Genomic DNA, 18,837 nt, shown 5'->3' on the forward strand with positions numbered 1-18,837 from the left:
GGGAGGGGCCAGTCAGAATTTTTACTACCAGTTCTCCGAACTACTCAAAATTTCCGCTCCCGCTTCTCCAGAACTGGTCAGAACCTGCTGAAACCCACCTCTGGATATAACCGAGGTCTCCTCTTGAGTTTGATGTTCCTGGGAAGCATCATGCTAAATGTTGAAAACTGTCTGTGGCAGTGATGAAATCTATTTTTTTTTACTACCGGTTCTGTGGGTGTGGCTTGGTGGGCGTGGCAGGGGAAGGTTACTGCAAAATCCCCATTTCCTCCCAATCAGGCTAGAACTCGGGAGGCAGAGAATAGATGTGGGCGGGGCCAGTCAGAATTTTTATTACCGGTTCTCCAAAACGACTCAAAATTTCTGCTACCGCTTCTCCAGAACTGGTCAGAACCTGCTGAAACCCACCTCTGGTGTGGGGTCTTGCAGTGTTTGTGCGAAAGTGTGTGTGTATGTACACAAAATCCCTGGAAACAGCTTAAAGTCCTTTTTGTAAGATGTGACCATTTTCCCATCTGCCTGCTGCCCCCACCCGCGAAAACAGAAATGGTTGGGGGCCACAAATGAAAAATCCTACAATTCTGTGTTTAAGATGCCCGCCCCCACCGTTAATTTCTGATCCCTGGTTTTGTAGGAAGGAAGGAGGGAGGGAAGGGGGCCCTTAGGGATTTCCCAACAAGCTCTTGGGGAGGAGGGACCTCCCTTGTCTCAATGGGGGTCTAATTGGATTTTTAAGTATCTCTCCACACCCCACACCCCCTCATTTCTTGGAATTTGAGACATTAGAAAAAAAAGAAGGGAGGGAGGGAGGGAGGGAGAGAAAGAAAGAGAGAGAGAGAGAGAGAGAGAGAGAGAGAGAGAAGGAAGGAAGAAAAGGAGAGAGAGAGAGAAAGGGCCGGTTTAGCTCACGCTGGTAAAGCCTGTTATTAAGAACACAGTAGCCTGCAATTACTGCAGGTTCGAGCCCGGCCCAAGGTTGACTCAGCCTTCCATCCTTTATAAGGTAGGTAAAATGAGGACCCAGATTGTTGGGGGGGCAATAAGTTGACTTTGTAAAAATATACAAATAGAATGAGACTATTGCCTTATACACTGTAAGCCGCCCTGAGTCTTCGGAGAAGGGCGGGGTATAAATGTAAACAAAAACAAAAAAAATGAGTGAAAGAGAAAGGAAGGAAGGGAGAAAGAGAGAGAGAGAGAAAGAAAGAAAGAGAGAGAAAGGAAGGAAGGGAGAGAGAGAAAGAGAAAGAGAGAGAGAGAGAGGAAGAAAGAAAGGAAGGAAGGAAGGAAGGAAGACTCCAGCAGAGCTTCTTCCCTCTCTCCTCCCCATCGGGGTACCTGAACCCCAACTTTTCCCGGAGCCTCCCTCAAGTCGAGGCGTTTGGAAGTCCGACGGACTCCCAGGCCAATGGTTCCCGGCTGCGCCTGGGTGGGGTTGGAGGCAGAGGAGGCCCCGGCTGAGCTCCTGCCCCAGAGCGCCCCCTCGGGGCCCATCCCGTCCCCCACCCCCGTCCCCTCCAGGCCAGGAAGGAGGGAGGGAGGCTGGGCGGGCGAGCGAAGCATCGATCGCTGGATGGCGAGGGCTCCCTCCCTCCCTCCCGGCCGGGGCGGGGGCTGCCGTCGGGGCGTCACCTGCAGGTCGCCTATATAAGGCGCGGGAGGCGATGCCGGCGCTAAGAGCGGAGCCGGCCAGGCAAGCGAACGCGGCTCAATCAGACGCTCCGGAGGCACCAGCGCTCGGCTCGGCTCGGCTCAGCGGTCCGCGCCGTCGAAGCTTCTCTCTCTCTCTTTCTCTTTCTCTCTTTCTCATTCGCTTTCTCTTTCTCGCCCAGCCGGTTCTTGGTTTGCGCCGCCCAGGGATGTTGTGCTCCCGTCTGGCGGCCAGCGGGCTGCTGCTGTTGCTACTGGCCCTGCTGCCTCTCGCCCTCGACGGGAAGCCGGCGCCACCGCCGCCGCTGCTGCACAAGGTGAGCCGCGGTCGGCTTTTCCCTCGACGTTCTGGGCGCTGGGCGGGTTGGGCGCGCGTCCACTGATCGCGGCGTCGGGTTTGGGAAGCGGGAGGAGAGGGGAAACTACGGCTCCCATCGTCCCCGCCTTCAACCACGGGCGTCGCAGGCTGGGCCGGCCGGAGAACGCTGGAAATGGGGGTCGGGGGTCGGTTGGGAGAAACGGACGGCGGGACGCCCCCCCCCCCTTTTCCTCCTTTCCCACCCTCCCGGTCTAATCCTGCAAACTTTCCTTTTCCTCCTTTTTCCTTTTCTTCCTTTTTGTCCTTTTCCATCCTTTTCCTATTTTCCCACCCTCCCCGTCTAATCCGGCAAACTTTCCTTTTCCTCTTTTTCCTCCCTTTTCCTTCCCCTCTCCCTTTTCCTCCTTTTTCCTTTTCCTCCTTTTCCTCTTTCCTCCTTGTCCCTTGTCCTCCTTTTCCTCCTTTCCCACCCTCCCCGTCTAATCCGCGCAAACTTTTCTCCAAACTCCCCGGCGCCATCGCTTCTTCTGTTTTCTCTCCCCGCTTCCGCCGCACGACCCCCACCCACTCGCCCACCTCGGACCCCCACTCGCGATCGCGCCCTTCGGGTGGGCAAGGCAAGGCAAGGCAAGGCAGGGGCGTCCGGGGCTTGCCCTGACGGCCGTGGACGGGTTTTTGTTTTGTTTTGTTGGGCAGGCTCCGGCGGGCGGCACGACGGCGCTGCGGGGGGAGCTGACGGAGCAGCCGGAGGGGTCGTCGGGGCCCGCGGTTGGCGGCGGCGGAGGAGGAGGAGGAGGCGGCGGGCGCAGCGGCTCCAAAGCGGCCAACGCAGCCCCGGTGCCACCGAAGAGCAAAGGCGGAGCGGCGGCGGCGGCGGCTGCCTCGCGGCTGATGCGGGATTTGCGCCCCGACAGCAAGCAGTCGCGGGCCGCCTGGGGCCGGATGGTGCACCCCGAGCACCACGCAGCAGGAGGAGGCGGAGGAGGCGGCGGCTCGCGTCGTCTGAAGGGGCTGCCCAAGAAAGGGCTGGGCAAGGGCTGCTTCGGCCTCAAGATCGACCGCATCGGCTCCTACAGCGGCCTGGGCTGCTGAGCCGTCGAGGCCGGCCCGAAGGCGACACCTGGCGGCGGTGAGTGGCAAGCGCGCCTGGCCACAGGGGCAACAAAGTCCCTTGGAGGGGGGAGAAAGATTAACATGGGTTGCTACCGGTTCTGTGGGCGTGGCTTGGAGGGGGGTTAATGTGACTGGGTGGGTGGGGCCAACTTTTTTCTTTCTTTCTTTCTTTCTTTTTTTTGTACTTTTAAAAGCATTTTTTTTTTTCTACAAGCTCTTCCGGGCCCTGAAGAGGCTGTAAAAACAATGCTTTTGAAAGGTTCTGGCGATCCCAGCTGAGTTGCCTGATTGTCAGAGGCTTTTTTTCTTTTCTTTTAAAAGCTGCTTTTTTTTTTTTTTGGCCTTTAAAAGAGAAAAAAAAGCCTCTGATGATCAGGCAACTCAGCTGGGATCGCCAGAACCTTTCAAAAGCATTGTTTTTACAGCCTCTTTAGCCAAAATGGCTGTTAAAAAATGCTTTTAAAAGGTTCTGGCGATCAGGCGACTCAGCTGGGATCGTCGGAGGAGCCTTTTAAAAGCATTTTTTTCTATAAGCTCTTTGGCCGAAGAGGTTGTTTAAAAAAACGCTTTTGAAAGGCTCTGACGATCCCCGCTGAGTTGCCTGATTGTCAGAGGCTTTTTTTTCTTTTCTTTTAAAAGCATTTTTTTTTTGCCTTTAAAAGAGAAAAAAAAGCCTTTGACGATCAGGCAACTCAGTTGGGATCGTCGGAGGAGCCTTTTAAAAGCATTTTTTTACATTTTCTACAATTGTAGAAAAAATGCTTTTAAAAGGTTCTGGCGATCAGGCGACTCAGCTGGGATCGTCGGAGGAGCCTTTGAAAAGCATTTTTTTCTATAAGCTCTTTGGACGAAGAGGTTGTAAAAAAAACGCTTTTGAAAGGCTCTGACGATCCCAGCTGAGTTGCCTGATTGTCAGAGGCTTTTTTTTCTTTTCTTTTAAAAGCATTTTTTTTTTGCCTTTAAAAGAGAAAAAAAAGCCTTTGACGATCAGGCAACTCAGTTGGGATCGTCGGAGGAGCCTTTTAAAAGCATTTTTTTTTTACATTTTTCTACAATTGTAGAAAAAAATGCTTTAAAAGGCTCTGACGATCCCAGCTGAGCCGCTCGATCATCAGAGGCTTTTTTTTTTTACTTTTAAAAGCATTTTTTCTTTAAAAAAAAAACAAACACTCGGATGATTGTGCAGCTCAGCTGGGCACGGGCAGTGGGGGGAGGGCAGGGTTTTTTTGCTACCAGTTCTCCGAACCACCCACCGCCATTGCTGCCGGATCGGGTGATCCGGTCCAAATCGGGAGCATTTCACTCCGGTCCATTGGTGCTGGTGGGGGGGATGAAAGAACAGCTGAATCAAAGTCTGGGGTGTCACATTAGAAGGGTGGGTTGTTCCTTTTATACATCCGGTCCGTTTGTCGTCGGGATAGAGAAATTTAGTGGGGGGGGCTGGTGTTTGGGGGGCGGGCACTGAAAAGACTCAGGGGGGAAGCTGTTCCCAAACTGGACATTCAGACAGTGGGAGTTTCCTGCCTCTGAATCTATTTCCTGGGGTTCGGACACAATTTATTGGACGGGTTCATCCTCGAACTTAACGACCACAATGGTGCCCCAAATCTCCGTGGCTAAGCAAGACGGTTATTGACTTTGGATCCATTTCTCGACCTTGCTTGCCACCGTTGTTAAGAGGAATTGCCGCGCTTGTGGAGTTAGTAACGCGGTTCTGCCTTTCCCGTTGTACGTCAGAAGGTTGCAAAAGGGGGAGGGAATCACAGGACCCAGGACGCAGTAACCGTCATAAATACAAGTTGCTTCCCAAACATCCACCTTTTGATCACAAGAATGCTGCCATTGTAGTAAGCGTGCAAAAAACGGCCGCAAGTCACTTTTTTCCGGTGCTTTTCTAACTTAAAACGGTCACTTAATTGAACTGTTGTAGGTCGAGGACAACCTGTGTTTGCTATTTATTAATTAAATGTATTAGCTGCCCATCTTATTTTGAAAGGACGTTTGTGGGACTATGGGAGTGTAAAAGAAGGAAGTCGCCAAGGTTGGGCCAACCATAAAGCGAGGGAAGAAATGCAAGCTAAGTATGTTGGAAAGCAGCTGTTAATTGACCTGGGTTAAGTGTGTTGTGTGAATAGAAACCGGGGATGTTTAATTCCATCCATGATGGTCTATTATCCTGCTTTTCTTGTAGGTGGTAGGGTTGCAACAGGGGGACCTTGGTGTGTATCCAATCATCTGTAGTTTTCGAGTGAAGAGTTGTTTTCCCGTAAACGAGGGTGCAAATTCTTAAAACCCACTGGGAATGCTGGGAGTTCAAGTTGTGGAAGATTTCTCTACCGTGCCAATTTTAATTTTAAGGGTGGACTTCGACTCCCAGAATTCCCTAGCCAGCAGAGCTCACTTTTGCGATCTGTTGACAGTCGAAGTCAACGTAATATAACAACTGAAGTGAGTCACGTAACAAATGCAGCAAGTATGGGGCAAAATCTCGCTTAGCAACAGAAATTTTGGGCTCAGTTGTGGCCGTAAGTTGAGGACCACCAGTATTAATAGAGACCGGTCCTGCTTCTTGCACTTCTGCAGCTGGCTGAGTGGCAGCTTCAGAGACTCACAACCGATTCGTCTCTGTCTTGGTTGTGTAACAGAATTGTGAGCCAGTGTGTGATTTTGCCGCAGGCTGTTTTCCTTCCCATTCTTCAGTCGCCGAACGACGCAGCGAAATCCGCCTGTGATCGTCCTACCAAATTTTTATTCCTTTGTTAAATTTATGCGCCGCCCATCGCTGTCCGCTTGCAACCCTCATTAAAAACAAAGGGGCAAAACATTAAATACTAAAATCAACAGAGATTATTAAATAAGTTTTTTTTTTAAAAAAAATAAACAACCCCAATTTTAAGATAGAACACAGATTTTTCTTCAAAGTTGTTCGGGACTCCTGCATCGGGCACGGCCAAGTACCAAAGTTATCTTGCAACCCGTTCAATTTCGGTAGGCAACAGCGCAGCCAATTTTGCACCGAAATTCTGATTCCCCGAAGATCCTTTTTAAACGAAGGCTGATAAAATGTCTCTAGGGTTTGGAAGACTCGAAGGGCTTCCTGCCCTAGGGAAGAGGTAGAATTTGAGATCTCAGATACTTTCTGAGCAGTTTCGGATCCCGAAGTGTACAAAAGGGTAGTGCATTTTTTTTTCACCCTTAAAAAACAACTTTCGGATTTGGCAGCCACCTGTTTCTGGCTAAATGAGGCACCGGGCATAATTATAGCCGGTTTCGTTAGCTTTCTAACCAGCCGGCTGGAAAAAGTGTATTTGTCCATTTAAAATAAAATAGGTATAAATATATTCTTGCACATCTGTTGCATAGCAGGAATAGTTCCAGCCCCCAACTCGGTGCGAAAAAAACTAAACAAAGAAGATGGATCGCCGACATACAAAACATCTTATTGGTCGCATTTATTTTATTAATTGTTTTATTTTAAGCGTTTGCATGCCAGCCTTCCTGCCTAGGTGCTCCCATCATCCTCAGATAACGCCGTTGTGCCTGATGGGAATTGTGATCTAGAATTTCGAGCAGATCTGGAACTCCTGCAGTAGGTTCAACAACCTCCAGGAAAATTCCTACTGGGCAGTTTTGAATGCAGGTGGTTCTCGCCTTACAACCACCCCTGAGCCCCAAATTCCTGTTGCTAAGCAAGACATTTGTTAAGTGAGTTTTGTCCCATTTTGCCACTCACTGCAGCGGTTCAGTTAGCGACAGGGTTGTTAAGTGAATCTGGCTTCCCCATTGGCTTGGCTTGGCCGAAGGTGGCAAAAGGGGGTCGCGTGACCCCGGGACATGGCAACCGTCATAAATATGAGTCCTGAATTTTGATCACTGCAATGGTCTTAAGTGTGGAAAAATGGTCGTAAGTCCCAAACTCGTCGTAACTTTGGTCACTAAATGAACTGTTGTCACTTGAGAACCGATACACCTCTTAAGGAATCGTCTCCAAGTGGTGTTTTTTTTTCCATGACTCGGCGACAAAGTTAATTTCTTTTAAGCTTCCAAATTGCCACCTTTTATTTTTATTTATTTATTTATTTGCTGTTTCTTATAGCCATGCCAAAGCCCTGCAGAAGGTCTGGACAGGTGTTTCTCTAATGCTCCCCAGGGAGATTCTTCTGTTGTTGCTTTTTTTTTTGTAGGTCTTAATTAAGTCTTTATTAAAAGGCTGCCGAATTATTAATACCGGGTTGGCAGCTTCGTTTCGCCTTCTCTTTAGCCGCAGATCTCGTTTGGGCAAAATCCCCGGCAAAGCAGAATACGGGACTTAAAAAGGTGGTGGGATGAAATATTGAGCAATACAACTGGAAGGAAGATTAGCGTAAATCTGTATTTCTCAACTTTGGCAGCTTGAAGACGGGTGGACTTCAACTCCCAGAATTCCCCAGCCAGCTATAGAATTCCCCAGCCGTCAAGCTGCTAAGGTTGAAAAAAATATCCTGGCACAGGCTGTTAGCATCCTACAGTTAGTTCTCGACTTAACGACCACAATTGAGCCCGACGCTTCCGTTGTTAAGTGAGACACTTCTCCAGTGAATTTTCTCCCGTTTAATGACCTTTCTTGCCACAGTTGTTAAGCGAATCACTGCCGGTGTTAAACTAGTTACATGGTCATTAAGTGAATCTGGCTGCCCCATTGACTTGGCTTGTCAGAACGTCGCAAAAGGGGATCACGTGACCTGCATCGGTCAATAAGTACGAGTTGGCTGCTGAGCAGCTGAAGTTGGATCACAGGGGATGCCACAGTGTGGGGAAAAACCTGTAGCAAGTCACTTTTTTCAGGGCCGTCGTAAACTTCGAGCGGTCACTAAATGAACTGCCGTAAATCGAGGACTGTGTGCTTTCAGGTTGGCAGCAGGGAAGATCCGGTTACTTTGGAGAATGATCCCAGAGCAAATTTAGGAGGCGAGCACCCTAAATTTAGGGCCTCTCACCAACCAGACGGTTGCCGGGAACACATTGTTTTGCCTAGCAACGGCTTGTGCACAAAAAAAGCTGCTTTTGTCCCTACGGAAGGCCCTTGTGTGTGAATTGGACGTCGTTGTTGTTGTTATTGCTGTTGTTGTTGTTGTTGTTTCCTGTGTTGGTGGAACTTTTTGAAAAGAGAGGAGATGGCATTCGCGATTCCTCTTTGAAGTGTATTTTTTAAAAAAAAAAAAAAATTGAAGATCTTTGGAAAAATTAGCCATGCTTAATGCGCCGAGAGTCGCTGCTGCGGTGGCTTTTCGGCAATGTAATTGTGTACTGTTACACAATGTAAGCCGCCCTGAGTCTTCGGAGAAGGGCGGGATATAAATTCAAATAAATAAATAAATAAATAAATAAATAAATAAATGCTCAGAAGCATTATGGAACCTGCCTCCTCAAGGAATAATCCAGAGGTCTTCAAATTTGGCAGCTTTAAGACTTGTGGATTTCAGCTATGCTGGCTGCAGAATTTTGGGAGTTGAAGTCCACAAGTCTTAAAGCTGCAGAGTTTTGAGGACCCCTGGGTTAATCAGGGTCTCTCAGACCCTCATTTTTGTGCCCTGGTGGCCCCTTGCTTTCTCACTCCCTTAAAAACGAATTAACCCCAACTTCGGAAGTCGTGGGTGCTTCAACACACTGGAGGTTTTTGCTAGATTTACGTCTCCTCCTTCCATGGTTAGCAAAGGCTTATAGAGAAAGTTATATAACCTAATGTTAGGGGAGACATTAGTATTGAGGGGCTGCCCCAAAAGAAGAGGGAAAGGGGTTTTAGCCTGTTCTCCAAAGCACCTGAAGACAGGACAAGGGGCAACGGATGGAAGCTCATCAAGGAGCGAGCCACTTAAAGAAATAAGGAGAAATTTCCTGACTGTGGGAACAATTAACCAGGGGGAACTGCTCCATCGCTTTAAGAAGAGATTGGAGAGCCAATGGTCTGGAATGGATATTAGGGTCTCCTCCTTGAACAAGGGCCTCTGGTGGCTCAGCAGACTAAGCAGTCTGTTATTAACACAGCTGCCTGCAATTACTGCAGGTTCAAGCCCCACCAGGCCCAAGGTTGACTCAGCCTTCCATCCTTTATAAGGTAGGTAAAATGAGGACCCAGATTGTTGGGGGGGCAATAAGTTGACTTTGCATATATATAATATACAAATGGATGAAGACTATTGCTTAACACTGTGTAAGCCGCCCTGAGTCTTCGGAGACGTGCGGGATATAAATTTTTTTTAAAAAAGAGAGGGGGGGGGTTGGACTAGAAGACCTCCCAAGGCAAGAGGTCCCCAACCTTAACAACTTTTAAGACTTGTGGACTTCAGCTCCCAGAATTCCCCAGCTAGCCATGAATTCTGGGAATTGAAGTCCACAAGTCTAAAAGCTGCTAAATTTGGAGACCCCTGCTCCAAGGTCTCTTCTAACTCTTGTTGCCCTGTTAATGATAGGGATGTGGGGATGAAAGTCAATTAAAGGTTCTTTTAGCGGCTTGCAATATCTGAGAATAAGAATAAGACTCGATGGGGAAGGTTCAGCTGTAGAGAGGGTTGGGCTAGAAGACCTCTAAGGTCCCTTCCAGCTTCTGTTCTGATTGATTAAACTTTCCTCCACAGAATGCAATTCTCGGGGTGCGCATCTCCTAACGCCTGAAGTCTAATAAGTTGTTGAAAGTAGTATGAACATTTCACAAATAGTCCTCGTCTTACAATAATTTATTTAATGACCGTTTGAAGTTACAGCGCCGCTGAGAAAAAGTGACTGATGGCCGCGTTTCACACTTAACGACCGTTGCAGCCTTCCCCATGGTCATGTGATCAAAATTCAGACGCTTGGCAACGGATTCATATTTATGACGGTTGAAGCGTCGCCGGGGTGTGTGTGTCACGTGATCCCCTTTTGTGACTTTCTCACAAGCAAAATCCATGGGGAAACCAGATTCACTTAAACAACCGTGTTACTAACGTATCTACTGCAGTGATTCACTTAACAACGGTGGCAAGAAAGGTCGTAAAATGGGGCTTTAAAAAATGTCTCGTTTAACAGCAGCTACATTTTGGTCTCAGTTGTGGTCATAAATTGAGGACTACCTGCACTGAGAGGGCGTAATCTTGATGGACTACACACAATGGATTATTTGTTCCTGGCCAACTATATTGGCCAGGAACCAATTCAGCTTTAAGCCAGGGGTCTCCAATCTTGTCAACTTTAAGACTTGTGGACTTCAACTCCCAGAGTTCCTCAGCCAGCAAAGCTTTGCTGTGGACTTCAACTTTAAGACTTGTGGACTTCAACTCCCAGAATTCCTTCTGGGAGTTGAAGTCCACAAGTCTTAAAAGTTGACAAGGTTGGAGATGAGCTATTCAGACTGCTAGAGATAGCCCTCCACTTACAACAGTTTGTTTAGTGACTCAGCAAGCTTTTGGAATTCTGGGAGTTCAAGTCCACAAGTCTTGAAAGTTGCCGAAGTTGGAGACCCCTGTTCTAGTCCAACCCCTGCTCAAGCAATAGTCCTCAACTTGTGACCACACCTGGGGCCAGATTCTCCTTCCCTAAGCAAGGCGGTTGTCCAATGCGCACTGCCTCATTTTACAACTTTTTTTTTGCCAAGCTTTTTAAGCGAATCACTGCAGTTGTTAAGGGAAACATGCAGTCATTAATCCAGCTTCCCCCCCCCCCCCCATTGGCTTCGCTTGCCGGAAGCCAGCTGGGAAGGTCGCAAATGGCGATCAGGGGACTCTGGGTGCCGCAGCCGTCATAAAATGGCAAGTGGTAAGAAAGGTCGTAAAATGAGTCAAAACTCAATTAAGAAATGTCTGGACAACATAAATGTTGGGCTCAATCGTAGTCGTAAGTCGAGGACTACCTATATAGCAGCATTTGAGACCTGGAAAGTACAGATAGTCCTCGAGTTATGACCCTGATGGAGCCTGAAATTCAACTTGCTAAGCAAAACATTTGTTAGGTGAGTTTTCGCCCCATTTTACGACCGTACTTGCCACGGTCGTTAAGTGAATCCCTGCAATTGTTAAGTTAATAACACGGCTGTTAAGTGAATCTGGCTTCCCCACGGACTTGGCTTTGTCAGAAGGTCGCCAAAGGGGGATCACGTGAACCTGGGACACTGCGACCGTCATAAATCTGAGTCGGCTGCCAAGTGTCCAAATTCTGATCACATGATCCTGGGGATGCTACAGAGGTTGCAACCACGAAACACGGTTCTAAGCCACATTTTTCTGTGCGGTTGTAACTTCGAACGGTCACTAAACAAACTGTTGTAAGTGGAGGGCTATCTCTAGCAGTCTGAATAGCTCATCTCCAACCTTGTCAACTTTTAAGACTTGTGGACTTCAACTCCCAGAAGGAATTCTGGGAGTTGAAGTCCACAAGCCTTAAAGTTGAAGTCCACAGCAAAGTTTTGCTGGCTGAGGAATTCTGGGAGTTGAAGTCCACAAGTCTTAAAAGCTACCAAGGTTGGTGACCCACTGGACTAGATGACCCCTTAAGGTCCTTTCCAACTCTGTTGCAGGCAGTCCTCGACTTACAACAGTTCGTTTAATGACCGTTCAAAGTTACAACGGCCCTGAAAAAAAGTGACGTATGACCGTTTTCACACTTACGACCGTTGCAGCAGCCCCACGGTCACACGATCAAATTTCAGAGGTGCTCGGCAACTGATTCGTATTTGCGACGGTTGCAGCCTCCTGGGGTCACATAGGTCCCCCTTTTGCGACCTTCGGACTAGCAAAATCCGTGGGGAAGCCCGGTTCACTTAACAGCCGTGTCGCTAACTTAACCGCTGCGGTGATTTCCTTAACAACTGCGGCAAGGAAGGTCATAAAATGGGATAAAGTTCACTTAACTAATGTCTCGCTTAGCAACAGAAATTTGGGGCTCAGTTGTGGTTGTCAGCCGAGGACTACCTGTATTCTCTTTTTCTGTAAAGAGGTGGTGGACAATTGCTTGGGATGTCAATCAATCAGAATAGAGCTGGGAGGGGTCTTGGAGGTCATTTAGTCCATCCCTCTGCTCAAGCAGGAGACCCTGTCCCATTTCAGAATCAGAATAGAGCTGGGAGGGACTTTTGAGGTCATCTAGCCCAGCCCTCCGTTCAAGCAGGAGACCCTCTACCATTCCAGACAAGTGGCTGCCCAGTCTCTTCTTTAAAACCTCCGGTGATGGGGCAAACACAACTTCTGGTGGCAAGCTGTTCCACTGGTTAATGGTCTTCCGCGTTACGATGCTTCTCCTCAATTCCAGGTTGCTTCTCCCCTTGTCAGAATCCTCTGATGATTCTTTTGATGCTTTTCTTCCAGGTCTTTGAAGGGACACACCCCACCCCATCCGCGGACATTTCTGGACATCCCCTGCAGTCACCCAGGGCCCCACTGGCGGGACCCGAAGGGCCACACAGCCTGTTTCCGGTTGGTACGAGGACCTGACGCCAAAACAACTATTTTAAGTGGGAGGGATCCGGGTAGGGTTGGATTGAGTTTTGCACCCCCAAATCATCTTATCTTACCCAATATATACATAGACGCCATTTATATAGACACCAACACACCCACACAAAAACACAACCAACACACCCGCACAACTTCTTCCCCCATGACAAAGGACCGTTTCTTGGAGACTGAGAAAAACCAGCTGTGTTATGCCCTCCCGATCGCTGTTTGTACATTCGTGTCACGCATAAATGTATTTAAGTTGTAAAAGCTATTTATATATTGTTTATAAAGAGATATTTATAAGAAAACAAAATTTTATTTATGTAAACGAAATGAAAAGGGGCCGAGCATTGTAACTTCTTCTTTTTATTTCCCCTCTCATCCTGAATAGCTGGAAGAAAACAAAACAACACAAAAAAAAACCCCCCACAAAATTCTTCATGTATGATGGGTAACCTTGTCTTTGTTTGGAATCCGATGCAAATCTTTCTTTTTCTGAAATTGAAATTGTGGGTTTTGGGACAAAGGCTTTAGATAACCGCGGATAAGAGTAAATGAATTTGTAAAAAAAAAAAAAGATGAAGATGCACGCTATGGTTTAAAAGGACCCGCTGTTCCGCTTGTCGTTTTTAACAAAAATTACAACCAGTTTTCAAAAAGTCCCGCACAAATAAAATCACTAGACTGGAGGTCTTTTTGCCTTTTATTGTTCACACGACGTTACTGCTAAGTTTGAAGTCCGTCTTGTCTTTGCAGCAATTTCTCCGCGACAGCCGATGAATATTTTCCTCTTCTTCGACGGTTGAATCTAAATCTCAAACTAAATAGGAGGAGTCTTCGGTTTACGACCATAATTGTGCCCAAAAATTCTGTTGCTAAGTTGGGAGATTTGTTAAGTAAATTTTACCCCATTTTGTCCCAAAGGTGGTTTTTTTAGGAGGCAGCTGGACTTTTCAGCTCAGAGCTGAAGAAGCTTCTTGGATGAGAAGCAAAAGATCTTCAAAGAAAAAAACAAATTCCAATTGCCACTTGAAAAAAGCACCTTTGGGACAACCATGAATTGGATCAGGGGTCTCCAACCTTGGTCCCTTTAAGACTTGTGGACTTCAACTCCCAGAGTTCCTCAGCCAGCTTTGCTGGCTGAGGGACTCTGGGAGTTGAAGTCCACAAGTCTTAAAGGGACCAAGGTTGGAGACCCCTGAACTGGATGACTGAGAATCTCCAGAGACGTTTTACAACTTTTCTTGCCACGGTTGTTAAGTGAATCATTGCAGTTCTTTTAAGTGAGTAACGTGGGCGGTAAGTGAATCTGGCTGCCCCATCGACTCCGCTTGTCAGAAAGTCACAAAAAGGGATCACGTGACACACAACCCCCCCCCCCCCAAGTACGCTGCGGCCATCATACATATTAAGTCAGTTGCCAAGCGCCTGGATTTTGATCACGTTACCAGGGGGATGCGCCAAAGGGTTGCAAGTGTGGAGAACGGTCGTAAGTCACTTTTTCCAGGGCCGTTGTAACTTTGAACGGCCACTAAATGAACGGTTGTTAAGTTGAGGACTACCTGTATCTTCACAGCGGGGTATCCCAACTTGGCAACTTGGAAGCGGTGTGAAGTTTGCTCCGTTTATATACAGTACATTTCCCTGCCAGCCTTGATGGGGGTGTGGTTTCCTAGTTCCTGGATCAGAGTATTGTTTTCCCCTGATTGTTTGTCTGGTGATAATCCCCGCTTATCTGGGTGTTGGTTGCGGGAGAGGATGTGTTCTGGTTTTTTCCCCCCCGTTTGCTTAATTATTTTTTTTCATTGTCCTTTCAACGATGTATAAATGTGGTTTATCTCTTATGTGTCTACCACACCCCAACCAACGCTGGCAGAGCAAGCTACTGTATATTCACAGTAGGGAGCAAATACGAGAACGTATGATGTTATCTAGTTGGATGATGAAACATCGGTAAGAAAACAACCAGGTTCAGACGACACCAAAGATCCCATAGTTGTCATCCTCCTCCTCTTCTCTACACACGCCACTCCCCTTCTAGCACTGATGATGTTACCTAGCTGGGTCATGAAACATCTGCAAGAAAATAATCAAGCTCGGAGAACACCAAGGACCCCAGTCGTCCTCCTCCTCCTCCATAGACCCCACTCCCTCCTGGCACTGATGATGTTAGCTAATTGGGTTGTGAAATGTCTGCAAGACAACCGAGCTCAGAGAGCATCCAGGACCACCACCACTTCTTCTTCTTTTCTTCTTCTCCTCCTCTTCTTCTTCTTCTTCTCCTCCTCCTTCCCCTTTTCATCTTCTCCTTCCCTGTCCCCTTTCTCCTCCTCCTCCTCCTTCCCCGTCCCCTTCTTCATCTTCTTCTTCTTCTCCTCCTCCTTCCCCTTCCCTGTCCCTTTTCTCTTTCTCCTCCTCCTCCTCCTTTGCAGGGTTGGTTGGGGCCACTAAGTCACATATTAGGGCCCTTCCTAGTGCAACTCTGGAATGGACAAGTAGAGTTCGTATACAGATGTAGCAGAAGCATTCACACCGCTCGTTCGTGCTTTTGTTATTGTTAGTTGCGAAGTCATGTCCGACCCATCGCGACCCCATGGACAACATTCCTCCAGGCCTTCCTGTCCTCTACCATCCTCTGGAGTCCATTTAAGCTCATGCCTACTGCTTCAGTGACTCCATCCAGCCACCTTGTTCGTGCTAATCCTGGTTTATTTGGCTTTTGTGACTGCCAGTGTACTTAGGAGGTGTGCATTCCCACAACACACTTCACCGGAAGGGATTAAAAACCAGGAGGCTGATGTTACCTAGTTGGATCATGAAACAAGAAAACGACCAAGCTCAGGGCACCAAGGACCCCCTAAGCCAGTTTTCTTATTATCCGTCTGTCCATCCAGTTTATAGTCCACCTCTCATTCAGCTGGCTGCTTGCAATTAAAACAGAATTTAAAAAAAAAAAAAACCAGACACCAAAAATGACATAAAAAACAGCCGAGAAGGCTTACAAACAAGCCATGACACAGGTTCACCCATGCTATCAGATCCTTCTCAGGCTTGATGGCAAAAGCAGGTTTTTGCCAGGAGGGTTGGGAAAAGTCTAATTTTTGGGGGGGTCGGGGGGGAGGAGGATGTTTCAGAGCAGGGGTCTCCAACCTTGGCCACTTTAAGACTTGTGGACTTCAATGCCCAGAATTCCTCAACCAGCTTTGCTTACTCTCTTGTAATCCCTTCCTCTGCAATCTCTCCAGTTTGGCAGGTAAGAGAAACAGACACGTCTGCCTGAGGAATTCTGGGCGTTGAAGTCCACAAGTCTTAAAAGTTGTCAAGGTTGGAGACCCCTGGTCCAGAGGGAAGGTGCCACGGCATAAAAGGCTGTGTCCTAGACATTTGACACAGATGGGATCCAGGCCATGCCTCCCTTGCCAGATTTTAACACAATGGGGAGACACAACCAGGGATGGATGAGTACATTTTCTTATGCAAACTAACTCAGAAAACAGGTTAATTCTCATTCCCAAGTATTTGTAAGCCGCCCCCAGAATTGCCGAGAGTGGGCGGCCAAATAAATGTTCTACAAGAATAAAATTCAGGAGCCAGGTGAAGTTTGGTATAAACCAGAGGCGTCTGTCCCACCTTGGCAACTTTTAAGACTAGTGGACTTTCAACACCCAGAATTCTCCAGCCAGCATGAAGTGTTTAACTCATAGAATCATCTATTGCAATGTCCTTCCTGTTGAAGACTACTTCAGCTTCAATGAATTCAATTAATTAATTCAATGAGTTAAACCTGTGTTTAACTCATAGAATCATCCATTGCAATGTCCTTCCTGTTGAAGACTACTTCAGCTTCAATCACAACACAAGAGCAAACAATAGATTTAAACTCAATGTTAACCGCTTCAATCTTGATTGCAGAAAATATGAATTCTGTAACAGAATTATTAGTGCTTGGAACACACTACCTGACTCTGTGGTCTCTTCTCAAAATCTCCAAAGCTTTAACCAAAAACTGTCTACTATTGACCTCACCCCATTCCTAAGAGGACTATAAGGGGCGTGCATAAGAGCACAAGCGTGCCTACCATTCCTGTCCTATCGTTTTCCTTTCATTATATCCAATTAATATAGTTATTACATACTTATGCTCATTTATATGCTTATATATTATAGTTATTTTCATGCTTATGCTTATATATACTGTTGTGACAAAATAAATAAAATTAAAAATTAAAAAGAAGTCCACAGGCCGTAAACTTGCCAAGGTTGGCAGAATCTCTCCCTCTTTCTTCTCCCTGGCAGAGGATGCCCAGGGCTTCATCCGGTACCCACTGGGTTCAGACCCAGCCTTTCTTTGGCTCCTGGGATCTCTTGCGCACTCACCCGTCACCCTGAAAGCGGAGCGAAGGAACAGGTGCTTCAAATATTGCAACAGGGATGCAACCAGTCGCCGACAGCCAGGCCTCCCAAGATGGGAAGGAGCAAACCAATGTTTGGGCCGAGCACCAGAGAATAATTAAAGACACAATTGGTTCCCAGCGCCGGATAGCAAATATTGCAATGGAACAGATTAATTGGAGGATAATGTCCCTTTTCTTAGCTTTATGGGAAATTACCTGCAGCCTAAAGCGGTTTTTGTGATCCTGGAGGAGACGTTTTAACTATTTCAGAATAGCAAGAGTTGGAAAGGGACCTTGGAGGTCTTCTAGTCCAACCCCCTGCTCAGGCAGGAGACCCTGTACCATTTCAGACAAATTTCTTCTTAAAAACCTCCAGTGTTGGGACGATTCACAACTTCTAGAGGCACTGATTTACCGCAATTGTTCCGTCAGGAAATTCCTCCTTAGTTCTAGGTTGCTTCTCCATGACGAGATTCCCATCCATTTGCTTGTCTTGTCTTGATGCTTTGGAGAATAGTTTGACACCCCCCCCCTTCTTTGTGGCAGCCCCTCAAATACTGGAAGCTGCTATCATGTCTCCCCTAGTCCTTTCCCCTAAACTAGACATACCCAATTCCTGCAACCGTTCTTCGTATGTTTTAGCCTCCAGTCCCCTGATCCTCTTGGTTGCTCTTCCCTGCACTCTTTCAAGAGTCTCAACATCTTTTTTTACATCGTGGCGACCAAAGTTGGATGCAGGATTCCTGGAATCACAAGCAAGGAGACTTTCTCTCTCTCTTCCCCTCTCTCTGATCATTCAACACAGGAGCAGCATGTGGACTTGTGGGCTTCAACTCCCACAATTCTGCTGGCTGGGGAAGTAACCTCACTTTTAACCAAGGTGTGAAATTGCAAGGAATAATAACGAGGCACCCAGGTTAGCTGCCATCTCTGTAATCCGAGTCCTTCTGCCCTTCAGTCTCTTTATCAGCGGCTTCCTTAGGTGACCTGCGGATTAAAATTAATTAATCCTCAGGGATTTTCTCCTCACCAGGTTTTACACGGCTCCCTATTTTTTCGTGCAATTCAGGGGAGACTTTTTTTTTTCTTTCAAGCTAAAAGTTTCCCCCCCCGAAATCTTTTCTCATACTGAAGATGTTCAGTCCGCCTTTCGTTCCAGCGTTTTTCAAAAGGGGCAACTTTTAAAAGACGTTAAGAGACTTCAATTCCCAGAATTCCCCAGCCAGGGTTAGAAGCCCACGCGTTTTAAAAAGTGGATAGTGAATTCTGGGAGTTGAAGTCCACAAGTCTTAAAGTGGCCAAGGTTGGAGACCCCTGCTCTAAGCTACAGGCCGAGACAGCTCAGGTTATCAGAGTAGCAGTAGCCTCAGCAACCTGGTTTGACCTGTTTTCTGGTCTGTGTCCCCTTATGGGGTGTGTGGGTGTGGGTGTGTAGGTGCCAACCATTTTTGCTACTCCAAACAAGCTCTTGTGCCCAATCAGCATTCTTGGGGGATTGAAAACGACTCTCATATGTTGGTGCTGTGCATTCCAGCTGCTTCATTTCCCGTTTTTACTATTGTACAGGAAGCCCTCGACTTACGACCACAACTGAGCCCAAACTGCTAAGGGAGACATTTGTGAAGTGAGTGTTTGCCCCGTTTATACGGCCTTTCTTGCCACCGTGGCCAAGTCAATTGCTGCAGTTTGTTAAGTCACACGGTTCTTAAGTCGATCCGCCTTCCCCGTTGATTTTGCTTGTCGGGAGGGTTCGCAAAAGGGGATGGTGTGAGTGACACCCTCCCACACACACACACGACACGTCAGAAATCGAGGACTGAGCAAGCGAAGTCGTAAATCGTGAAAGTCAAAACACTGTGGTTTACCCGATTTTATGGCCTCTTTTGCAGTGGTCATTAAGCAAACGCAACACTTA

General features: G+C 47.3%; 1 protein-coding gene across 1 annotated transcript; it reads left to right on the forward strand.

Moving 5' to 3' along the window:
* Nucleotides 1-1,531: 1,531 nt before the first annotated feature.
* NPPC (natriuretic peptide C) lies at nucleotides 1,532-13,217 on the forward strand. The gene is made up of 3 exons (XM_058187330.1): nucleotides 1,532-1,967; nucleotides 2,666-3,098; nucleotides 12,397-13,217. The coding sequence occupies exons 1-2, from the start codon at nucleotides 1,665-1,667 to the stop codon at nucleotides 3,059-3,061; spliced, it is 699 nt and encodes a 232-aa protein (XP_058043313.1). The 5' UTR covers nucleotides 1,532-1,664; the 3' UTR covers nucleotides 3,062-3,098; nucleotides 12,397-13,217.
* Nucleotides 13,218-18,837: the final 5,620 nt, after the last annotated feature.

The sequence above is a fragment of the Ahaetulla prasina genome, chromosome 6 (assembly GCF_028640845.1).
Source record: "Ahaetulla prasina isolate Xishuangbanna chromosome 6, ASM2864084v1, whole genome shotgun sequence".
NCBI classification, from domain to species: domain Eukaryota; kingdom Metazoa; phylum Chordata; class Lepidosauria; order Squamata; family Colubridae; genus Ahaetulla; species Ahaetulla prasina.